We start from the raw sequence: 21636 nt of genomic DNA, 5'->3' as shown, positions 1-21636 counted from the left end.
CCGTAGAGGCACGACTCGAGCGCGTTCTGGAAGCGGAAGGCGAAGGGCAGGGCGCGGCGGTTGAGGCGCCAAAAGACGAGGGTGACGGCGATCGCAACGGCGGCAACGGCGTAGCGGCCGGCGTCGAACGTCTTCTCTCCCTTATTGAAGAGGACGTTGCTGGTGAAGGCGAGGAGGAGAAGAAGGAACTGCCGAAGCCAGATGACGACCTGCCAGCGGGGAGCATGAGGAGCGAAGCGGCCAACGAGGTAGGCAACTTGCCGCTCGAGCCGGCGGGGAGGAATGGGGCCCGTGCCGCAGCAAGCAGAACCTCCACTCGAGTTCGGGCGCCGCCAAACGCCACTTTCGACGCCGCGCTTGAAGGCGAGGACGTTGCCAAAGAAGCGGATCAAGAGAGCCAGCATCAACGCGCCCAGCACCGGCACGGTGCCGAGAGCAGGACCGGGGCGAGGAAGACCGTAGTCGTGGTAGCTAGCCACGTAGGCCATATACTCTAGCACTAGACCCCATGCAAAGGTGAAGAGCAGCGAGTAGATCAGGCTCAGGACGAGCTCCGCAGTGTCGGCGATAGCTGGCGAGAGGACGACGTGCTTAACGACGAGTGGCGCGAGCAACAGCATGAGTATGGCAGAAGAGGCGCAGAGCGTGAACGCCTCGAACGCCCCCTCTCCCCCAACAAGGCAGCTGGCGCCGGGCAGCATGAGCAGGTCGAGCTTGAGCGCGGAGGCGATCGCAACGAGGGAGCGAGGCCACTCGAGGCGCATGCTTGCGATGATGCTGGCCGTCTGGGCGTGATTGATGAGGATGGCAGCGGTGGACACCCACCGCTTGAGGGCCCAGGGGTTGCGGACGACGAAGCGGACGAAGGCGGCGAGGGCGATGATGCCGATGAGGATGCAGACGCCGACGAGGACAAAACCAGTAGTCTGGTTGTCGCAGACCACGCACTCGTTGGGGTCGGCGACAGATAGCTGCGCGTTGAGAAAGGCGCTACAGCTCTCGGGAGGGACGCCGAGGCATTCGGCACTTCCTGCGCCGCGGCAGATGCTGGTGGCTAAATCGTACTCGACGCGGGCCTCGCTGCTACGCGGGTACGCGAGTCGGTTGTTGCGCAGGTCGAGTAGCTGCAGCGAGTCGAGGTCGGCCAGCTCCGCTGGGATTGAGCCCGTGAGGCCGCGGTTCGAGAGGTCCAGAGTGGTGCCGGTGTATGAGCCGTCGCAAATCGCAGGCTCGTTGCCGCAGATGTCTCGCGTTGGCGGCGGCGAGGGCGGCGAGGGCGGCGGGGTCGAGGGCGGCGAGGGCGGCGAGGGCGGCGAGGGCGGCGGCGAGGGCGGCGGCGAGGGCGGCGAGGGCGGCGAGGGCGGCGAGGGCGGCGAGGGCGGCGAGGGCGGCGAGGGCGGCGTGTAGCTGCACCTCAGAGGGTAGAACTGGCCTGAGGTGCAAGCGTCGGGAAGGACGGGCAAGGGGCAGGCGAATTGGTTGGTGCCGCCTAGGCTGCAGTACGTCAGCGGCACATTGTTGAGCTGTGACGGCATGGTGCCCGAAATGTCGTTGTTCTCCAGGTAAAGGTACCTCAGCTTCGTGAGCTTGCCCGTATCCGCAGGGATGGTGCCAGAGATGGAGTTGTTGTACAGCTGAAGGTTATCCAGCAGCAAGAGCTTGCCGATATCCGAGGGGATGGTGCCCGAGATGGAGTTGATGCCCAGGTAAAGCCTCTCCAGCTGCGAGAGCTTGCCCATCTGCGGATGGATGGTGCCCGAGATGGAGTTGAAGGACATAATAAGGGTCTCCAGCTGCGAGATGCCGCCCAGCTGCGGAGGTATCGTCCCCGACAGCCCTTGGTTGTACAGACCCACCGAGGTACCCGTGTAGGTGCCGTCGCACAGCGACGTGCCATACACGCCGGTAGGGCAGCCGGAGAAGCATCGCACGTTGTTGTCGCAGATCGTGCCCGCGGCCTCGCTTCGACCCGCCAGCAGGAGGAGCGTGAGCGGGACGAGGCGCGGCGCCGAGGATGTGCAAGCTACCGCCAGCAGCGTAACAGCGAGTGAGTTTGCCAATGGCATGGCGGTTGATCGTGCAAGCCGAGATCGCGTCGCCGCGCGGTCGCCGTTGGTGTTGTTGGCGGCGGCACCCTTGGTGTGCGGCGGCTCCCCGCTTGTGGCGTCTCACGATTGCAGCAGTGACCTTATTTTCTTTGACAACAAAAGAAAACTCAGGCCCACAGGCACAGCCCATTCCCCTTCCCCCGCAAGACATCAAGGACGAGGACACGACACAGGACGCACCTCTAGTGAGGCCCGCATAGTAATGTGGGTGACTCCTGCCGCCGCCCCTGCCACCCCTGTGTCAGTGTGCCTGTGGTAGTGAGAGACTGCCAGCGGGAAGCTGGAGGCAGGTCGCTAGACTGAGATGAGACCGCCAGTGGAGTTGGGAGCCCACCGTGCACCGCGCTGCGAGCCTGTCGTGTCCCTTGTCAGGAGCAGGAGAGCCCCACCTGTCCCCCTGATCGTCCTTCCAAAATCCTGCTCGTGCAGGTGGGGACCCTGTCCTCGTCCCATCCCTCGTCTGGGTTTGTCTGTTTTCTTTCTTTCTTTCTTTCGCCCACCGCGCGTGCGGGCTGCGGCGTGCCGGCACCGGCGCCCATAGCCAGGTTACCCACACCCCGGCATGTCGCAGTCACAAGAGATGGTCTTCCTCTCGCACACATCGGACCGCGGGCTGAGCCACGTAGGGGGTCGAGAAAAATTTTGTGGCGGGTTGCCGTCTTCCAATCCCTCCCTTGGGTTGAAACGGTGCTCTTAGCCTGTGGTAGGCTGTGGTAACATCCTCTGCCTTTAAAAACCCCGTAACGATTTTGCCGGGAAATGGGTGCGCGGTCCGCCTCGCCCCGCGCTCGAACTCACGGGTACGCCGATGTAGGGGGCGGGGACGGCCGGGCCCCGGTGAGCCCTGGGTGAGGCCCGCCCCCCCCCCTCCCTCGGGCAAACGGTGATAAACACATCGGAGCTTCCGGCTGGGGACATCTAGGGAAAGCTGGTCGTTTCCGCAGGCGAAAGGATAAGACGAAAAAATGCCAAGTTGCCGCAACCAGCACCCGCGCCCGCCGCCCCCCCGGCCCCCGCCCCGCCCAGGGGGGAAAGATACAGGAGGTAAAAGAAAGAAAACAGACAACCCAAGGGAGGGATGGGAGGACGGCACGCCGAAGGATTTTAAGGAGAGGTTTCGACCGCTGAAGTAAAATTCTTTTCCGCAGCGCAAGTCCCCATCCTCCGGGGCTCGCGCCATGCAGGCCCTGTCCCGCGTGGGCAGCCTCGCGCGCCGCGTCCGCGCATCGCACTTCGCCGCCGCCCCTTCAAAGTGCGACGGCTGCGCGCAGCGGCGCAGCGACGTCGGGCAGGGGCCTTCCGACGCCGTCGACCCGCTGGCGCGCCGCTCGTTCTACCAGCGCGAGCTGCCCGAGCGGCTGGTCTCCTTCTCGTCGCGGGAGGGGAAGCGGCGCTTCCTCGAGGCGGTGGGCGGCGGCACCGCCGAGGGCTACTTCCCCCTCTCGGAGCAGTTCATCACGCAGGGCGAGCCGGCGTTCTGCGGGCCGTCGTGTCTCGCCATGGTGCTCAACGCGCTGCGCATCGACCCGAACACGACGTGGAAGGGCGGGTGGCGGTGGTACGACGAGCACACCCTCGCCGCGAGCTGCTGCAAGCCGCTCCACGCCATCACCGCCGAGGGCATCACCCTGGACGAGTTTGCGGCGCTCGGCCGCTGCCAGGGCGCGCGGGTCGAGGTGCGGCCTCAGAAGAGCGGCAGAACAGAGAAAGCGGTGGGGGCAGCAGCAGGAGTAGCGGCAGCAGCGGTGGGGGCAGCAGCAGCAGTAGCGGCAGCAGAAGTCGCAGCAGGAGCAGCAGCAGCAGCAGCAGCGGTGGGGGCAGCAGCAGCAACAGCAGCGGCACAACAGAGAAAGCGGGTCCGGGGGTGGCCGCATCGTCCCGTCTGATTGCGCACACACACGCATGTGTATGCCCGGCGAGGACGCCCACGGCGCGGACTGTCTCACAGCACCGCGCACCGCCGCCGCCGCCGCTTCCGAGACACCCCCGCTTCCGAGACACCCCCGCCCGCATGCATGCCCAGCAGCCGCTGCTGCACCGCCGCCGCCGCTAGACACCCCTGCATGCATGCATGCCCAGCCGCTGCTGCACCGCCGCCGCCGCTAGACACCCCTGCCTGCATGCATGCCCAGCCGCTGCGCGACCTGCCCGTGCAGTCCCTGGACGCTCTGCCACGGCACACCTTGCCCGCAGCCCTCCGACTGCCCGCCGGTGGTCACCCAGTACCACACCTCCAGAGTACCGAACCCGGTGTGTGGGCTCCGTGTGGGTTCAGGTACCGTGGCGGTGCGGTGGACAGCGTCCTGCTTCTCACGCGGCCGCACCCCCCCCCCCCCCCCCCTTCTCTTCAGGTCTACCGCCCGCCACCACTCGCAGAGAGCAGCAGAGCGGAGGAGGCGGAGGCGGAGGTGGCGGCAGAGGCGGCGGAGGTGGCGGCAGAGGCGGCGGAGGCGGTGGTGGCGGCAGAGGCGGCGGTGGCGGCGGAGGCGGAGGCAGCGGAGGCGGAGGTGGCGGCAGAGGCGGCGGTGGCGGCGGTGGCGGCGGAGGCGGCGGCGGAGGCGGAGGCGGAGGCGGCGGCGGAGGCGGCGGCGGCGGCGGCGGCGCTGCAGCAGCCGCGCTGGGGCGAGGGGCGATGCACGGTCGACTCGTTCCGCGCGTCGGTGATTGCGGCTTGCTCCGAATCGGCGCCGCCGGCCGCATCTGGCCCCGGGCGTGCAGATTCGGGTCTGCACACTGCCCGCTGCTACTTCACTTTAGGCGCCGCCGCATCTGGTCGTGTCCTTCCACATCTCCCCACATCTCCCCGTATCTCCCCATCTCTCACACTTTAGGCGCCGCCGCATCTCGTCGTGTCCTTTCTACGCACCGCATTGGGCCAGACCGGCGCCCGGCCTCCAGAGTCCTCCAGAGTCCTCCAGAGTCCTCCAGAGTCCTCCAGAGTCCTCCAGAGTCCTCCAGAGTCCTCCCGATTCCTCCCGAGTCCTTCTTCCTCCAGAGTCCTCCCGATTGCACACTCTGATTTGCACACTCTCCCTCTGACGGTGTTCCCCTACGCCGCTACTCAGCTCACCCACGACATACGATGAGAACAGACTCCTGATAGCTAGAGCTAGCATCAATTCTTCTCCCACTCCTCGCCCCCCGCGGCAGCCCGCGTGCACGTCCATCTCTCCCCATCTCTCCCCACATCTCCCCGTCTCCACATATCTCCCCACATCTCCCCACATCTCCCCACATCTCCCCACACCTCCCCACATCTCCCCTTACCTCCCTGTACCTCCCCATACCTCCCCATATCTCCCCCCCTAGGGACCGGCCACTTTTCGCCGCTCGCCGCGTACCACCCGCCCTCCGACTCTGCGCTCGTGCTGGACATTGCGCGCTTCAAGCTGCCTCCGTACTGGGTGAGATCTGGGGAGAGATGGGGAGATCTGGGGAGATGGACATTGCGCGCTTCAAGCTGCCTCCGTACTGGGTGAGATCTGGGGAGATCTGGGGAGATATGGGGAGATGGACATTGCGCGCTTCAAGCTGCCTCCGTACTGGGTGAGATCTGGGGAGATCTGGGGAGGTATGGGGAGATATGGGGAGATGGACATTGCGCGCTTCAAGCTGCCTCTGTACTGGGTGAGATCTGGGGAGAGATGGGGAGAGATGGGGAGAGATGGGGAGAGATGGGGAGATGGACATTGCGCGCTTCAAGCTGCCTCCGTACTGGGTGAGACATGGGGAGGTATGGGAAGAGATGGGGAGGTATGGGGAGATATGGGGAGATGGACATTGCGCGCTTCACTCTGCCTCTGTACTGGGTGAGACATGGGGAGATATGGGGAGATTGCGCGCTTCCTTCCTCCGTACGGAGCCGAGATACAGCCGAGATGGAGCCGAAATGTAGCCGAGGTATAGTCGAGAGATAGCCAAGAGCTAGCCGCGAAAGTAGCGGCGATTCGCGCATCTACAGGTGGAGCTTCCCCACCTTTACGACGCGATGCGGCCGGCGGACCTCGCGACGGGCCGGCCGCGCGGGTTCGCGCTGCTGGGGGGGGGCGGGCAGGTGGCGGGCGCCGAGAGGAACATGGCGCAGCTCGGCGGCGGCGGCGGCCGCTGCCCGGTCAGCGCGATCAAGCGCGAGTATTGTCCGGTGGGCGAGAGGAGGGGGAGGGAGGCGCTTGGGGAGGCGCCCCCCCTGCTGGTGCGTGCGGCCGGCTCCGCTAGCGCCGCACATCGTCTTTCAGATCTCAAATAGCAAAGCCGTATTTGGGCGTTGTCTTGAACCTCTCTTGTTTTGTCAGCGCGTTTTGTTTTCATTCCGCAGCGTTTGTGGCTGAATTCATCGAGTACTCAGTCCTCTCGCAGAGCCGTAGGACTGGGGCTAGCCTGTATGGCGTGTAGGGTGGGGGTGCCCGAAAGATCTGCCCGAGGTGGGACTGGGTGTTTGAGGTGGAGAGTGCCCGCCGCAGGCCGTCGGACCTCTCTCGACTCACGTCGTTGCGACAAGCGCTGCGATGCCAGGCGCGCCTATGCGGCACCCCGAGGTGGCCGCGCGTGTCTTGGAGGCAAAGCAGCGCGTCCGCGAGCTCATCCAAGAGCGGGCGCGCCAGAAGCTGAGGGGGGGTCCGACCCCCCCCAGCACCTTCACCACATGCTAGGGGGGGGTCCCGCCCCCCCCAGCACCTTCACCACATGCTAGGGGGGGGGTCATGGCCGAGGACCCCCCCCAGAGACTCGTGGTCAGGCCCTCCGGGCCCTTGATTTTACGCCTCATTTCGCAGCATTTTCGAGGGGAAAATCATCTTTTGGAGCTACATGAGCCTTGAGACTCTCTGGTCAGGTTCTCCAAGATATTGGACTTTCAGCCACGATTTCACAACTTTGGGGGCAAAATCGGCTCTCTGGCGGCTATTCCTAGCCCACGAACTGCTGGGGGGTGCCCACCACATGCTGGGGGGGGGTCCGACCCCCCCCCAGAGGCTTCACCACATGCTAGGGGTACCCAATAATGACACATTATCAATCCCCCTCCCCCGAGGTGCGAGGACCGCCCCCCAAGCCCCATGGTGGGGCTTCCCCTGATCTCTCTCACTCCTAGGCAGGGTACCTCGGGGGAGGGAATGGAGGGGGAGACTATGCGTGCCCGTTTTTCTTCTAAAGCAATTTTTTTAAGTGCTCGAGCGACCCCCCTCATATGCTGCCTACTCCCCGCTCCTGCGCCCTCTCTAGAGTGTCGCCGACCAGCCCGGCGAACGCCGAGCCGGGCCGCCGCACCAGAGCGAGCTGCCACGGCCGACCGATTGGCCTCGGCGGTCGCCGCCTCCACCCCCGCCCTAGCAGCCTCCGCCGCAGCCTCGGCGGTCGCCCCCTCCGCGACGGCCTCAGCCAACACCAGCCACGTCCTCCGCCGCCTCCGCCGCCACCGCCGCCGCACCCACCCTCGGGCTCGGCCCCGCCGTGACGCCGAACCGAATCCTCTCCTCGTTGAGAGCGCCGCGAGAAGCCGGAGCATCCCCTCCTTGTCCAACTGCGCGGGCTTCTCACTGCCCCGGCGCCCACGTCTCGACCTTCTTGGGCAGCAGCTGGTTCGACAGGTCCTCTCCGTGGCCGAGGCAGCCGCGCTCGCCCTGGCCCCACGTGAAGACGGCGCCATCGGCGGTGCGGGCGAGGTTGTGGTGGCCTCCAGCCAACACAGCGACGACGCGCTGGCCAGCAAAGGCCTCGACCTTCTTGGGCAGCGGCCGGTTCTGCTCGTCGCCGTGGCCCAGCATGCCACGGCCTCCATCGCCCCAGCTCCAGACGGCGCCGTCGGCGGTGAGGGCGATGCTGTGCCCGCCTCCAGCCGACACAGCGACGACGCGCCGGCCAGCCAAGGCCTCGACCTTCTTCGGCAGCAGCTGGTTCTGCTGGTCGCCGTGGCCCAGCTTGCCAAAGCCTCCACCGCCCCAGCTCCAGACGGCGCCGTCGGCGGTGAGGGCGAGGCTGTGGCGGGCTCCAGCCGACACAGCGACAACGCGCCGGCCAGCAAAGGCCTCGATCTTCTTGGGCAGCAGCTGGGTCTGCCCGTCGCCGTGGCCCAGCTTGCCGTAGAGACCATTGCCCCAGCTCCAGACGGTGCCGTCTGCGGTGACGGCGAGGCTGTGCATGGCTCCAGCCAACATAGCGACGACGCGCTGGCCAGCTAAGGCCTCGACCTGCTTGGGCAGCAGCTGCTCCTGCTGGTTGCCGTGGCCTAGCTGGCCAAAGTTTCCACCGCCCCAGCTCCAGACGGCTCCATCGGCGGTGAGGGCGAGGCTGTGAGCCCCTCCAGCCGACACGGCGACGACGCGCTGGTCAGCAAAGGCCTCGATCTTCTCGGGCTGCCACTGGTTCTGCTCGTCGCCGTGGCCCAGCTGGCCCAAGTTTCCACTGCCCCAGCTCCAGACAGCGCCGCCGGCGGTGAGGGCGAGGCTGTGCCCGGCTCCAGCCGACACGCTCACGGCGCGCTCGCCGCTCAGTGGGGAAGGGAGGCGAGTCGGCGTGTTGAGCTGCGTCACGCCCTCGCCGTGCCCGAGAATGGCCGGCATCCAGCTCTCAGCCTTTCCGCACGACGAGAGCCGCCCCTCGCCGTCGATGAAGAGGCTGTGCCGATCACCTGCCGCTGCCCTCGCAGGCGGGTTGGACTCGCGCAGCAGCGCCGAATAGCACAGCCACCGCACGGCGCAGCTCTCGCCCTCGGGCTGCGCCGGCAGCTCGAAGCCGCGCTCTTGCGCCCACAAGCGGATGCCCTCCAGCGCCAGCGAGGCGTGGAAGAGCAGCGAGACGGCCGCAACGCGAGCGATGTCGGCGGGGCTGTTGCAGTGAGAGAGGGCGCGCGCGAGGAGCTCCGTGGGGAGGTCGAGGAGGCGGGTGGGCGGCGGCGTGTTTTGCGAGGATCTGGCGGAGGCGGCGGCGGGGGCGAGGCGGCGCGAGCGGCGACGCGGCGGGGTGGACATCGCGAGAAAAAGAATTCCCGGCGTGAAACATCCTTTCGGCATAGGCTAAAAGGGCGTAGCCTTCGTAGACTCGCCGCACTAGGACAAATCGTCAATTCAGCAGCGTCATCAAAAAGCAAAAACAGCGAGAGGTCAAAATGTAGCACGTAGAAGTCAATAGTCTCACACCTCACACGCTCCTCCCACCTTTCCACGCCTCAATCACCTTTGGAAGCGACTGGTAGGACTGATCCGCCCCGTGGCCAAGGCAGCAATCGGCCCCTGTGAGCAGACAAAGGACAGTGTCAGTGAGTGAAAAGGTATCGAGAGGGGCGCATCGTACAATGCGGCAATGCATGTTCCGCATCTATTGAATTCTCCCTTGCCCCAGCTCCATGCGGTGCCGTGGGCCCCGAGGGCGAGGCTGTGGTTGGTGCCAGCTGCCACGCCAACAACGCAGCAGCTTGCCAAAGCCTGCACGCGCTCTGGCTGCAGCCGATTCTCCCGGTCTCCGTGGCCAAGCTGGCCAGCGTATCCGACGCCCCAAGACCAGACGGCTCCGTCGGCGGTGAGGGCGAGGACGTGCGCGTAGCCAGTCGATACAGCGACGACGCGCTGGCCGATCAAGGCCTCAATCTTGGAGGGCCGTCGGAGCTTCTCGTGGCTGCCGTGTCCTAAGCAGCAGTCGCCCCCGATTCCCCACGACCAAACAGCGCCGTCGGCGGTGACGGCGAAGCTGCAGTTGTCTCCCGACGAGACGGACACGACACGATATGCGCCAAAGGCCTCGATCCGCTTTGGATACAGTTGGTTCTCCTCGCACCCGTGGCCGAGCATGCCGCACCCACCGCTCCCCCAGCTCCAGGCACCTCCGTCGGCTGTGACAGCTAGGTTGTGCGCCCGCCCCGCCGACACAGCCACTACGCTCAGCCCGGCAAAGGCTTTGTCAAGACTCACCCGTACCCCGGGGGCCAGGAAGAGGGACGCGCGCATATCTTCGCCCGTCTCGCGGCGCGCCCAGTGCATACGTGACATGGCATTGGTGCCAGCTTTGGCCCTCCCCCCGCTGGCCATCGGCGGTGGCTGCGTGCTCCTTCGCCTCGGACAGCGTGTAGCACACGAGGATGCTGCCCATGGAATGCTACCTCTGTCAGCACCAAGCGTCGGTTGTGCGCTGTAAGTTAGGCCAGCGGCGATTCCTGCTCGAACCAATACCCCATATGTAGGCATCGCGTTCGCCTCCGGCTATGCCAGTTACCAAGCTCAATATCAGCTTGTCATCAAGCACCTCGACCCTGGAACGCGCCACCCCGTCCCTGGCCAGACGCCGCGATGAGGGTATTGAGGGCAGAAAATGCCACACCAGGTGTCTCACCAGCAAAGGCGCAGGCGCAGGAGATCAATAGCCTTTCGCAGATCGGCCGCACCCTCGGCCCGGGGATGGCTTCACGCGCGTTCGCTCTAATGGTCCATGCATAGATGCCTCCATGCTCCAAGAAGATCTCTTCACATCATAAATCTCCACGACGTGGCGCAGACACAGCACCCGTCGTCCTCCACCAGGTTTCATGCTTTGTTGCTGGGGCAGCACAGGGTGCTCTGCATCGAGTTCGGTGAAGCACAGTTTGTGCCTTGTGCCTTGTTGGGGAGCATAGGGAGGGTCAACGTACACCCGCAGAGGAGAGGGACAGTCGGAGCACCAGTAACATTTGCGCCTGCGTAGTCGTTCAGGGGGATTAGGCCGCGGGTCAGCGACACCGGCGTCTTCTGCATGGTAATCTGCGTGTCGCAAATGCACCAGCCTCGCAGCTGGGGGCTGGGGGCCTGTGGGTCAGCCAGTGTGTGGCTGTGCGCTCTGACCTCTCTCGCGTCTCGGTGGACCCTGCGCGTGGTAGGTGGGCTGTGGCTGAGGCCTGAGCTTAAGGCTGCATGGCCTGTGCCGGCGGGGCCCTGCTGGCTAGATTCCTCGCCAAACGAATACGATTCTTCAACATGTTTCACTCTGTCCGTCTCCCATCGGCCGAGGAAGAGAGAAGGCGAGGACTACGTACAAACAGAACGGCACAGGAGGCTGTGGGGCTTCCGCGGTCCGGCGCACGACGGCGCGGCGCGCAAGTGCTGCGGCTCCTCGCGATGTGAGACTGATGCCACGGCAACCCGAGCGCGCCGGCAGGGGCGCGGAGAGGCGGCGCCGGCCGCCACGCCGATCGGCCGCCGCGGGCGTGTCATCTCCTCTTCGGCGGTGCGGCGGAGGTGAAGGCGGAGGCGTCGAAGGTGCCGAGCGGGTGCGCCTCGGTGTTGAAGACGTACTTGTCGAGCGGGATGGGGTACGATGAGTCGAAGAGCAGGAACAGGTATTTCATCGTCTCGGCCAGCACAAACGACTCCATCTTGTCGTCGAGCTTGGCCGGGTTGTTGACGTCCTTCAGCGCCGCCCAGCCCGACGGCGTCCTCGCGTGCCTCTCGAAGCTCGAAAAGACCTCCCAGCCCATCTCGCGCCACTTTGGGTCGCGGGTGTAGTACCACATGATGAAGAAAGTCTCGACGGCCTCAGGCCGGCCGATGTTGTACGCGGCGTTGCGCGGCACCTTGGGAAGATATGGGGAGATATGGGGAGATATGGGGAGATATGGGGAAATATGGGGAGATATGGGGAGATAAGCCGATGTTGTACGCGGCGTTGCGCGGCACCTTCGGATCGGAGCCGCCGACGAACGACATGAACTCGGGCGAGAGGCCGCTGGTCGTGCGCCGGTAAAACTCGTAGCACGTCTCCCCGATCCGTTCGGCGAGCGTCATGTACTCGCGGTCGAACTCTCCGCCGTGCTGCGCGCCCACCGCGAGCATCCCGCCGGCGAAGCAGGCGAGGTGGTCCATCTTGTGCACGAGCTTCCCCTCGCTCACGTAGTCGGCGATGTAGACCAGCTCGGACGGCGTCGAGCGCGCGACCATGCTCCGCGCCATGCCAAGCATCGCCTCGTCGAACATGGTGCGCAAGTACGGCTCCGTCCGCTGCGTGAGCAGCCACTGCTTGAGCAGGTACTCGTAGAACGAGTCCGCGAGCGCGCCCATCGACACCTTGGTCGTCGTCCAGCGGAGCGTCTTCGGCGACATAAAGTTTGGGTACAGGCCGGCCGGCTGCGTCCGGCCGCGCACGTTGCGGATCTGGCGCTCCGCGACCTCCCAAAACTCCTTGCGGCCGGTGTGGTGCGCGAGGTACTTGAACTCGAGCTGGATGGTCCCAAACTCGGCCAAGATTGCGTTGCGCTGCGTCCACGTGGGGAAGGTGCACCGGCGCGACCCGTCGAGCGAGATGGTGGTGCAGGGCACGCCCGTCTCGGGGTTGGCCTTGAACGAGTACATCATCAGGCCGGCCAGCTCCTCCGCCTTGCGGAGGAACACCGCCTCGCGCGACAGCTCAAACGCCGAGAGCAGCCCGCCGATGATCCGGATCACCGTCTCAAACATCGAGATGCCCACCGCGCGGCTGAAGCTGAGCTTGGTCGCAACCCACTCCTTGGCCTCGTCAAACTCGGCCTTGAGCCCGAAGATCCACAGATTGTCGAGGCAGTCGATCATCGTCGCGCCCAAGTGCAGCCAGTCGTGCGACTTGTTGCTGATTGGCTTGATCTCATCCATGCCCCACGCGTGCTTCCGGTACGCCCCCCACGCGCGCTTGAACGCGCCGCGCACCGCCTCCAGCCGCACCCGTGCCAGCGCATCGGACGCGTTCACCTCCGCCTCCGTCCCTCGCCGCAACGTGCGCGGCGGCAGCCAAGGCAGCGGCCAGCCCGCCTTGGCCGGGGCGGCGGCGGCGGCGGCGGCGGCGACGTCCGCCTTGGGCGGCACGTAGCGCGCGCTGATCGCCACGTCCTCCTTAGGCACCACCTGCGCGATCGGCACCGTCTCCAGCTCGTCAACACCGGAGAGGCTCCCCTCGGGCAGCGACCGCCCTCCCGTGTGGGTGAAGGAGAGGTTGAGCGACGGCGGAGGCAAGCGCGAGGGGGTGCCGGCGACGGCGCCGTCGGGAGGTGCGCCGCATGACAGCGCCGCAACCTGCGAGCTTCGTAGGGCCGAAGTGAGGGCGGGATGGCAGCAGAGGCGCCGTCGACGTGTGGCCGAGGTATCGTCGACGTATCGCAGAGCGATAAGGAAATGTAGCCGGAGTGTGGCCGAAATGTGGCCTAGGTATGGCCGAAGTGCGGCCGAGGTATGGCCGAGGTATGGCCGAAGTACCGACCTGCGACGCGTCCAGCTCCGTCGGCCAAACGGCCAGCTGCGCAATCAGCCCATGCAGAGGGTGCGTGCCGTCCGCATGCGCGCCTGGCAACGGACACGAATGGATGCAATAAGGACTGCATGAATGATACGGGCGCGTGCCGTCCGCATGCGCTCTCTCTCTCTCTTTCCCACTCTGTTCCTCTCTCTCTCTCTTCCTCTCATTGCGCGCCGACGCGGAGCGCCGTCTCCCCGCCGCGAAAGAGCCGGTCCGACACCCCGGCGGACTGGTCTCCGCCGTGGTGAAAGTTGTCCACCTAACGGCCATGCATGAGGTACTCATCCGTCGAGTAGGCCGACCGGCGGCCGACGTGGGGAACGGTGTCCCACGATCGCCAGCCGCACGGCCGGGACGCCTTGGAAGGTCGCCACGCGGAAGTGTCTCGGAAGTGTCTCGGAAGTGTCTCGGAAGTGTCTCGGAAGTGTCTCGGAAGTGTCTCGGACGTGTCTCGCACCCCGAGCAGCTTGCCGCTGCCGTCCCGCTCCGAGTCCGCGAGCAGCTCGCCTGCTCACAAGCCTTGGTACTAAGAAGAAGCTGCGTGCTATGGCGCTGCGCGCTATAGTCTATGAGAGGTTGGGGTGCGTGCCCAAAAGGCCCTGGTGATGGGGATTCACAACGGCTGCACCTCGGCTACACCTTGGCTGCGCCTCGCCATCGTACTTATGCACCCGGCCGAATCTCGGCGGGGTCTCGGCTAGAGCTCGCCGTCGACGTACAGCCGCGCGCGCGACGCCGACAGCGTCGCAGCGACGTGCGTCCAACGGCCTGGCCGTGAGTGAGTGAGTGTGAATGAGTGTGCGTGTGTGTGTATGCTTGCGTGCGTGTGCGTCGTGTGGGCGGTGTGTGTGTGGGCGGTGTGTGTGTGGGCGGTGTGTGTGTGGGCGGTGTGTGTGTGGGCGGTGTGTGTGTGGGCGGTGTGTGTGTGTGTGTGTGTGTGTGTGTGTGTGTGTGTGGCGTGCGCGCGGCGGCCTGGCTTGACGCTGTTCACCGCGGTGGCGATCTCCTCGCAGCCCGACGCGGCGGAGCCCCACGAGAGGTAGAGCTGGCCTACGTTGTGAAGACGCCGACATGAGGGCGGGAGGACGTGTCTTGCGCGGTGTCTTCAGAGCACCGCGTAAGTACACCGCCGGCTGCGAATACAGCGGAACGCAGAACGAATACGGTCGAATACGGCGGAGTCCGTGCCCTCTCGAGGACCGGTTGGAGCTCAAGAGTGCGTCCTCCGCTAGAAGCTTCTAGGGAGAGCTGGCCCGAATTGGTCTGCCACTCGTTGAGGAAAACGGCGACGCCTACAACGACGCGTTTTTTCTTTTGTGTAGGCGTCGCCGCTGTATTTCTTTTTCGTGGAGGAAGACGGCGACGCCTACAACAACGCGTTTTTTCTTCTGTGTGGGCGTTATCCGCGGTATTTCTTTTTCGTGGAGGAAGACGGCGACGCCCCGGTGATCCGCGTCGACGGCGCAGCCGGAGGCCTGGAGGGGGGGGACACCGAAGTCATCCTTGATAGTCGAGGCGGCGATGGGCTGTCTATCGCGGCTGCCTCTCGGCTGCCTCTCGGCTGCCCGTCGGCTGCCTCTCGGCTGCCTCTCGGCTGTCACTCGGCTGTCTCTCGGCTGTCTCTCGGCTGTCTCTCGGCTGTCTCTCGGCTGCCTCTCGGCTGCCCGTCGGCTGCCTCTCGGCTGCCTCTCGGCTGCCTCTCGGCTGCCTCTCGGCTGCCTCTCGGCTGCCTCTCGGCTGCCTCTCGGCTGTCTCTCGGCTGCCTCTCGGCTGCTTCTCGGCTGCCTCTCGGCTGCCTCTCGCTACATCTCGCCTACATCTCGGCTACATCTCGGCTACATCTCGGCTATCTCTCGCGCAAGCCTTTGTGGAGGCGATGGTCTGGATGGAGAGGACCTTGCCGTCCGCAGGCGCGGGCGGCAGCACCCAAGCAGCGAGGGAGAGGGAGGCGCCGTCGAGAGCGGCGCCCGCCGCGCGTAGCTCGACCTAAGGGGTAAAAAGGATAATAAAAGGAACTCGGGGGCACGGGACGCGGCACAAGGGGTAGGTGGGGTGTGGGCTCGTGTCGGTGTTAGCGCTCGGGAAGGGTGAGGGTGAGGGTGAGGGTGAGGGTGAGGGTGAGGGTGAGGGTGAGGGTGAGGGTGAGGGTGAGGGTGAGGGGGAGGGGGAGGGGGAGGGGGAGGGCCAGGGGAGGGGGGAGGGCGCTCGTAGCTCGACCTTGTCAGACTTAGGGCGCAGCGACTTGAAGTCTCCCGCCATCGCAGAGCCAGACGCCGCCTGCCCAGAAAAGAAAAAAAACGTCCGCACGAGCCGCGCTTGTTTCTTTTTTCTGGCTCCCGCCAGCGCGGAGCCAGGGGACAGAGAGGCGAGCGGCCCACGAGGCGGTGCCGACCCGCATCGCCTCCTCCCCGTGTGTCTGCAGCCCGGCGACTGTGTGTGCGCCCCCGTCTCTGCCCCACGAGGCGGTGCCGACCCGCATCGCCTCCTCCCCGTGTGTCTGCAGCCCGGCGACTGTGTGTGCGCCCCCGTCTCTGCCCCACGAGGTGGTGCCGACCCGCATCGCCTCCTCCCCGTGTGTCTGCAGCCCGGCGACTGTGTGTGCGCCCCCGTCTCTGCCCCACGAGGCGGTGCCGACCCGCATCGCCTCCTCCCCGTGTGTCTGCAGCCCGGCGACTGTGTGTGCGCCCCCGTCTCTGCCCCACGAGGCGGTGCCGACCCGCATCGCCTCCTCCCCGTGTGTCTGCAGCCCGGCGACTGTGTGTGCGCCCCCGTCTCTGCCTCCACCTCTGCCCCACGGGGCGGTACCGTGGTACTTTCGCGTGCTGGCTGTTCGGTATCTGAATGCCCTCTCTTCTGTGTGCGCGGCCCCGTGCCGGCCGCCCGCACTACGTCAACGGTGCATTCTAGAAGAAGCGAGCCTGTGCGCCAGCCGCGCCGCGGTCGCATCCCGGCTCCGACACCTTGCCGCGGGCCTGCTGCACCATCTTGATGCCGAGCGCCTCCATCGCCGGGTCGCTGCCGCCGCTGCGGCGGGGCGGGGCGGCGGAGGCCGTCACGGCGAGGCGAGGCGGAGCGGCAGGGAGCGGGGCGGGGCGGGCGGCAGCCATGTGCGCAGCGTGCCACGGGTGCGAAGAGGCGCTGTGCGGGCCAGCCGCTGTGCGGGCGATTCGCTGGACCGCCAATGTGCTGGCCGGGCGCTTGGCGCCGCGCCTGGCGTGCTCTGCGCCGCCCCAGAGGAAGGAGAGGCCGTAAACGAGGAGCAGCGCTATAAAGAGCCACGGCAGCCGCCGCCGCACCGCCGCAAAGTTGGTCCCGCGTCGCCGCTTCGAGGAGAGCGGCCCGAAGGCGTCGCTAAAGTCGGAGTGCTGTCTCATGCGGGTCCTGGAGAGGAGAAGGCAGAACGAGAGCAGCGAGCGCCGCAGTGACAGGATATGCGGCACCAAAAAGAGAAAATCAGCATTCACATCCTCACTTGTAGTGAGCGTCGGGCTGGTGGATGAGAAGCGATCCCACCAACTGCAGCGGGAATTCTTTTCTTCGCGATGTCCAACTTTCCGCCGCTCGCGCCGCTCGAGGGACGATGATGCGCCGCAGCACTCGGCATGCGTCCGCTGCGGCGTCGGCGTCGGGTTCGCAGACGGGTGAGCCGGCCACCTCGCCGTCCGAGCTGTTCGCCTCGCCCGAGCTCCAGGTGGCCCTCCTCCCAATGCTCCACTCACTTGACCACTGCCGTTTGTCGCTGACGTGCACCAACCTCCGGAGCATCCTCAACACGCCTGAGTTTGCTGCGCGCGTCGTCACCGACGTCGGCCCGGTCAAGGAGCTCCTGGCACGAGCGCGTGCCATCATCACTGGCGAGGAGTCGAGTCCGGACGTTTGGCTATGGCAGCCGCCACCCAATGGCGACCACCTTGGGGGGCGCGAACCCATTGAACGGAGAAGCCAAGACAGTATCGACGATCGTTGGGCGCGCGGGCTCATCGACATGCTGGAGGGCAACGTCGACTATCTCATCGTACGCGACCTACGGGACCAGGACGGAAGTGATAGCGAAAGTGGAGATGACTCTGACTGGGAAGGGTGGGATTCTTCCCCTCTCAAGCTTGGTGGCAAGGGTGGGCGCGGTGGCAAAGGTGGGCTTGGTGGCAAGGGCGGTGGCAAGGGCGGCCGCGGCCGCGGCCGCGGCGATCCGCCACGCTCGCGTGCCGGCACTCTCGCTCGGATCGCCGCCATGGAGGCCGAACCGCCGCTCACGTGGCTCCGGAATGTGCAGACGGCGATGTCTCGCCACTACCTCGGCCACGAGAAGGGCCAGGTGCGCACCAACCAGCGCTTCGCGTGGCTGCATTGCGTGCGATATGGCCTCGACGGAATGCTGCCACAAGTCCTCGACGCGCGCCGCAAGTATGAAGAGAGAATGAGACGCGAAAACCCGGGGCGCCGGCGTGTGCAGGTTGGCGTGGAAGTCAAGGTCGACGCGTTCATCACCTTCCCGCGCCGCCGCCGGTCATTCTTCGGCGCCATCACCCCGTGGCAGATCCGGCGGAACCCTCTCATGCTCGGCGCGTACCTCGGGCATTGCAACGTGATGGCGACACTCGTGCGACTGGGCGCCACGTGCGAGTGGGAGGACGACATCACCTTCGAAGCCTTCCTCACCGCACTGGACCACAACCGTCGCGACGTCGTCCGGTGCTTCTGCACGCCGCGCGCCGCCGGCGGCTGCGGCCTCTCCCTCAACGCCCTCCCTCGACGCAAGGGGCGCCTCAGGCTGACGGCCTCGCCCTGCGAGATCGTTTGGCGCCACCTGATGGACGACGTCGATCGACGCCAGTGCGTTGCGCCGCGCCATACACACCCCTCTCACGCATGCACTCCTATTCATGCGCGCCGTTCATCTGATCTCGGCCCCGATCTCGGCCCCGCCTCCGCATGCACCAGGTACCAGCAGACGTGGCTTGGCCCCGACTTTGACGCCGACGAGCTCGCGTACCACGGCTCGCGCGGCCGTCGGCGGATCCGTGGCGGGTACGTTTGGCAGCAGACCGCGGCGATGGTGCGGTTGCTCGCTGAGTGCGGCCTGCCACGCCGCAAGTTCCTTCCAGCGGTGTCCGACGAGCTTCTGGCGCGGTGCGCCGCCGCCGACGACGAGGGCGGCCTCGACACACGCACGCTACCGCGGCAGGAGCGGCGCGCGCTCCACTTGCTGTACGAGGGCGCGGCCGAGTACAACGGCCAGTTCGAGGACGAGGAGGACATGCTCGACCTGACGCAGTTCAAGCAGCTCGTGCTTGACCTCTGGCCGCCAGGTGCCGCTGTGTGCGAGGATGGGAGCGAGAGCGAGGAGGGCGAGGAGGGCGAGGAGGGCGAGGATGAGGGCGACTCTGAGGATGACGACTCGGACGACTCATGAATCGAATTGTGGTGCGTATGGTCGCGCAGCGCGCATGGCAGCGCGCCGCACGCCGCCCGGGGGGGAGGGGTTATGGTGCTCGGGGTTACACCGTATGTTTATCCTGTACGTACGGGGTTAGAGATTTGTGGACAAAGAGGTCGAAGGTCGTGTGGTGTGGGTGTCAGAACCGGTGCGTAGGCGTTACGTCTTACGCGTAGCTACTGACTACTGAGTTGCCGCAGTGGAGCAATGCGTATGGTTGCGTTGGCCTTGAGCCGAAGATTTCGGGGACGTGACCGCAACTCTGGCAGCAACAGCGCGCTTGAGCTGCGCTGGACCGACGACCCCATTTTTCGAAAGAAAGAAAGAAAACACACAACCCAAGGGAGGGATGGGAGAACGGCACGCCGCCACCACACAGGGATTTTAAGGAGAGGAGTGTGGTGCGCTAGCCGTCGCCCACCCTGGGGACCCCATTTTTCGGCGTGGATTGATTAGCCGATGTGAATTCTCTTTTTGGTGCCGCATATATCCTGTCACTGCGGCGCTCGCTGCTCTCGTTCTGCCTTCTCCTCTCCAGGACCCGCATGAGACAGCACTCCGACTTTAGCGACGCCTTCGGGCCGCTCTCCTCGAAGCGGCGACGAGGGACCAACTTTGCGGCGGTGCGGCGGCGGCTGCCGTGGCTCTTTATAGCGCTGCTCCTCGTTTACGGCCTCTCCTTCCTCTGGGGCGACGCAGAGCACGCCAGGCGCGGCGCCAAGCGCCCGGCCAGCACATTGGCGGGCCAGCGAATCGCCCGCACAGCGGCTGGCCCGCACAGCGCCTCTTCGCACCCGTGGCACGCTGCGCACACGGCTCCGCCCCGCCCCGCTCCCTGCCGCTCCGCGTCGCCTCGCCGTGACGGCCTCCGCCCCGCCCCGCCGCAGCGGCGGCAGCGACCCGGCGATGGAGGCGCTCGGCATCAAGATGGTGCAGCAGGCCCGCGGCAAGGTGTCGGAGCCGGGATGCGACCGCGGCGCGGCTGGCGCACAGGCTCGCTTCTTCTAGAATGCACCGTTGACGTAGTGCGGGCGGCCGGCACGGGGCCGCGCACACAGAAGAGAGGGCATCTAGATACCGAACAGCCAGCACGCGAAAGTACCACGGCACCGCCCCGTGGGGCAGAAGTGGAGGCAGAGACGGGGGCGCACACACAGTCGCCGGGCTGCAGACACACGGGGAGGAGGCGATGCGGGTCGGCACCACCTCGTGGGGCAGAGACGGGGGCGCACACACAGTCGCCGGGCTGCAGACACACGGGGAGGAGGCGATGCGGGTCGGCACCACCTCGTGGGGCAGAGACGGGGGCGCACACACAGTCGCCGGGCTGCAGACACACGGGGAGGAGGCGATGCGGGTCGGCACCGCCTCGTGGGGCAGAGACGGGGGCGCACACACAGTCGCCGGGCTGCAGACACACGGGGAGGAGGCGATGCGGGTCGGCACCACCTCGTGGGGCAGAGACGGGGGCGCACACACAGTCGCCGGGCTGCAGACACACGGGGAGGAGGCGATGCGGGTCGGCACCGCCTCGTGGGGCAGAGACGGGGGCGCACACACAGTCGCCGGGCTGCAGACACACGGGGAGGAGGCGATGCGGGTCGGCACCGCCTCGTGGGGCAGAGACGGGGGCGCACACACAGTCGCCGGGCTGCAGACACACGGGGAGGAGGCGATGCGGGTCGGCACCGCCTCGTGGGGCAGAGACGGGGGCGCACACACAGTCGCCGGGCTGCAGACACACGGGGAGGAGGCGATGCGGGTCGGCACCGCCTCGTGGGGCAGAGACGGGGGCGCACACACAGTCGCCGGGCTGCAGACACACGGGGAGGAGGCGATGCGGGTCGGCACCGCCTCGTGGGGCAGAGACGGGGGCGCACACACAGTCGCCGGGCTGCAGACACACGGGGAGGAGGCGATGCGGGTCGGCACCGCCTCGTGGGGCAGAGACGGGGGCGCACACACAGTCGCCGGGCTGCAGACACACGGGGAGGAGGCGATGCGGGTCGGCACCGCCTCGTGGGGCAGAGACGGGGGCGCACACACAGTCGCCGGGCTGCAGACACACGGGGAGGAGGCGATGCGGGTCGGCACCGCCTCGTGGGGCAGAGACGGGGGCGCACACACAGTCGCCGGGCTGCAGACACACGGGGAGGAGGCGATGCGGGTCGGCACCGCCTCGTGGGCCGCTCGCCTCTCTGTCCCCTGGCTCCGCGCTGGCGGGAGCCAGAAAAAAGAAACAAGCGCGGCTCGTGCGGACGTTTTTTTTCTTTTCTGGGCAGGCGGCGTCTGGCTCTGCGATGGCGGGAGACTTCAAGTCGCTGCGCCCTAAGTCTGACAAGGTCGAGCTACGAGCGCCCTCCCCCCTCCCCTCCCCCTCCCCCTCCCCCTGCCCCCTCCCCCTCACCCTCACCCTCACCCGCACCCGCACCCTCACCCTCACCCGCACCCTCACCCTCACCCTCACCCTCACCCTCACCCTCACCCTCACCCTCACCCTCACCCTCCCACTCCCACTCCCACTCCCACTCCCCCTCACCCTCCCCCTCACCCTCACCCTCGCCCTCACCCTCACCCTCACCCTCACCCTCACCCTCACCCTCACCCTCACCCTCACCCTCACCCTCACCCTCACCCTCACCCTCACCCTCACCCTTCCCGAGCGCTAACACCGACACGAGCCCACACCCCACCTACCCCTTGTGCCGCGTCCCGTGCCCCCGAGTTCCTTTTATTATCCTTTTTACCCCTTAGGTCGAGCTACGCGCGGCGGGCGCCGCTCTCGACGGCGCCTCCCTCTCCCTCGCTGCTTGGGTGCTGCCGCCCGCGCCTGCGGACGGCAAGGTCCTCTCCATCCAGACCATCGCCTCC

The 21636-nt window shown here is 66.4% G+C and overlaps 4 protein-coding genes across 4 annotated transcripts; 2 read left to right on the top strand and 2 right to left on the bottom strand.

Moving 5' to 3' along the window:
* Nucleotides 1-1508: 1508 nt before the first annotated feature.
* On the bottom strand, nucleotides 1509-1859 carry EMIHUDRAFT_46972 (hypothetical protein; the record flags this gene model as incomplete). The annotated part of the gene is made up of 1 exon (XM_005786161.1): nucleotides 1509-1859. A coding segment is annotated over one exon (351 nt), but the record flags the coding sequence as incomplete, so codon positions are not given.
* A 1422-nt stretch (nucleotides 1860-3281) lies between these two features.
* EMIHUDRAFT_363786 (hypothetical protein) lies at nucleotides 3282-4422 on the top strand. Its single transcript, XM_005786160.1, has one exon. It carries the CDS (start codon nucleotides 3287-3289, stop codon nucleotides 3992-3994), a length of 708 nt encoding a protein of 235 aa, XP_005786217.1. The 5' UTR covers nucleotides 3282-3286; the 3' UTR covers nucleotides 3995-4422.
* A 6599-nt stretch (nucleotides 4423-11021) lies between these two features.
* EMIHUDRAFT_455715 (hypothetical protein) lies at nucleotides 11022-16747 on the bottom strand. Its single transcript, XM_005786159.1, has 13 exons — nucleotides 16539-16747; nucleotides 16247-16352; nucleotides 15546-15605; nucleotides 15192-15314; nucleotides 14770-14803; nucleotides 14582-14620; nucleotides 14301-14378; nucleotides 14037-14096; nucleotides 13786-13835; nucleotides 13507-13587; nucleotides 12902-12988; nucleotides 11744-12793; nucleotides 11022-11640 (listed from the first exon to the last, which is right to left on the bottom strand). Exons 1-13 carry the CDS (start codon nucleotides 16700-16702, stop codon nucleotides 11278-11280), a joined length of 2295 nt encoding a protein of 764 aa, XP_005786216.1. The 5' UTR covers nucleotides 16703-16747; the 3' UTR covers nucleotides 11022-11277.
* Nucleotides 16748-18835: 2088 nt separating this feature from the next.
* On the top strand, nucleotides 18836-19773 carry EMIHUDRAFT_229298 (hypothetical protein; the record flags this gene model as incomplete). Its single annotated transcript, XM_005786158.1, has 4 exons — nucleotides 18836-18850; nucleotides 18966-19015; nucleotides 19304-19561; nucleotides 19662-19773. The coding sequence occupies 4 exons, from the start codon at nucleotides 18836-18838 to the stop codon at nucleotides 19771-19773; spliced, it is 435 nt and encodes a 144-aa protein (XP_005786215.1).
* Between the last annotated feature and the right edge of the window lie 1863 nt (nucleotides 19774-21636).

This window comes from Emiliania huxleyi (assembly GCF_000372725.1).
Source record: "Emiliania huxleyi CCMP1516 chromosome Unknown EMIHUscaffold_154, whole genome shotgun sequence".
In the NCBI taxonomy this organism is placed as follows: Eukaryota; Haptophyta; order Isochrysidales; family Noelaerhabdaceae; genus Emiliania; species Emiliania huxleyi.
Note: the sequence above shows the minus strand (reverse complement) of the source record. Positions and strands in the feature narration are given on the sequence as shown.